This window comes from Pterocles gutturalis, unplaced genomic scaffold, assembly GCF_000699245.1.
Source record: "Pterocles gutturalis isolate BGI_N339 unplaced genomic scaffold, ASM69924v1 scaffold11174, whole genome shotgun sequence".
Classification (NCBI taxonomy): domain Eukaryota; kingdom Metazoa; phylum Chordata; class Aves; order Pterocliformes; family Pteroclidae; genus Pterocles; species Pterocles gutturalis.
This window is the reverse complement of record NW_010133267.1, coordinates 1,438-1,653: the sequence shown is the minus strand read 5'-3', so window position 1 is coordinate 1,653 and position 216 is coordinate 1,438. Positions and strand designations below refer to the sequence as shown.

The 216-nt window shown below is 69.9% G+C and overlaps 1 protein-coding gene across 1 annotated transcript in view; it reads right to left on the bottom strand.

The window, feature by feature from the left end:
- Positions 1-7: 7 nt before the first annotated feature.
- OAS1 (2'-5'-oligoadenylate synthetase 1, 40/46kDa) overlaps positions 8-216 on the bottom strand; it is a gene marked incomplete at its 3' end in the record, with an annotated part of 1,386 nt that continues 1,177 nt past the window's right edge. Inside the window, exons 5-6 of the mRNA XM_010081171.1 lie at positions 181-214; positions 8-108 (exon numbers count right to left, since the gene is read on the bottom strand). Of these exons, the coding sequence (XP_010079473.1) occupies positions 8-108; positions 181-214 (135 nt within the window). The remainder of the gene's footprint in view (positions 109-180; positions 215-216) is intronic.

Sequence of the window (216 nt, the reverse complement as noted above, 5' to 3'; positions counted from 1 at the left end):
CTGATGCAGGGCAGGGAACGGTGACGGGCAGCTTCCTGTGCCACCAGGTCCCACCTCTTGCCTTGGCCCAGGATCCCCGTGGGGTCGGCGGGGTCCAGGATGACAGGGCTGTTGAACACAGAGGACAGGCGCTGCTGTCAGCCCTGGTCAGCGCCACGGGGCGGGGGGCACGGGTGCCACCGGGCAGGGTCCTCACCCGGGACTGTGCAGCAGCCT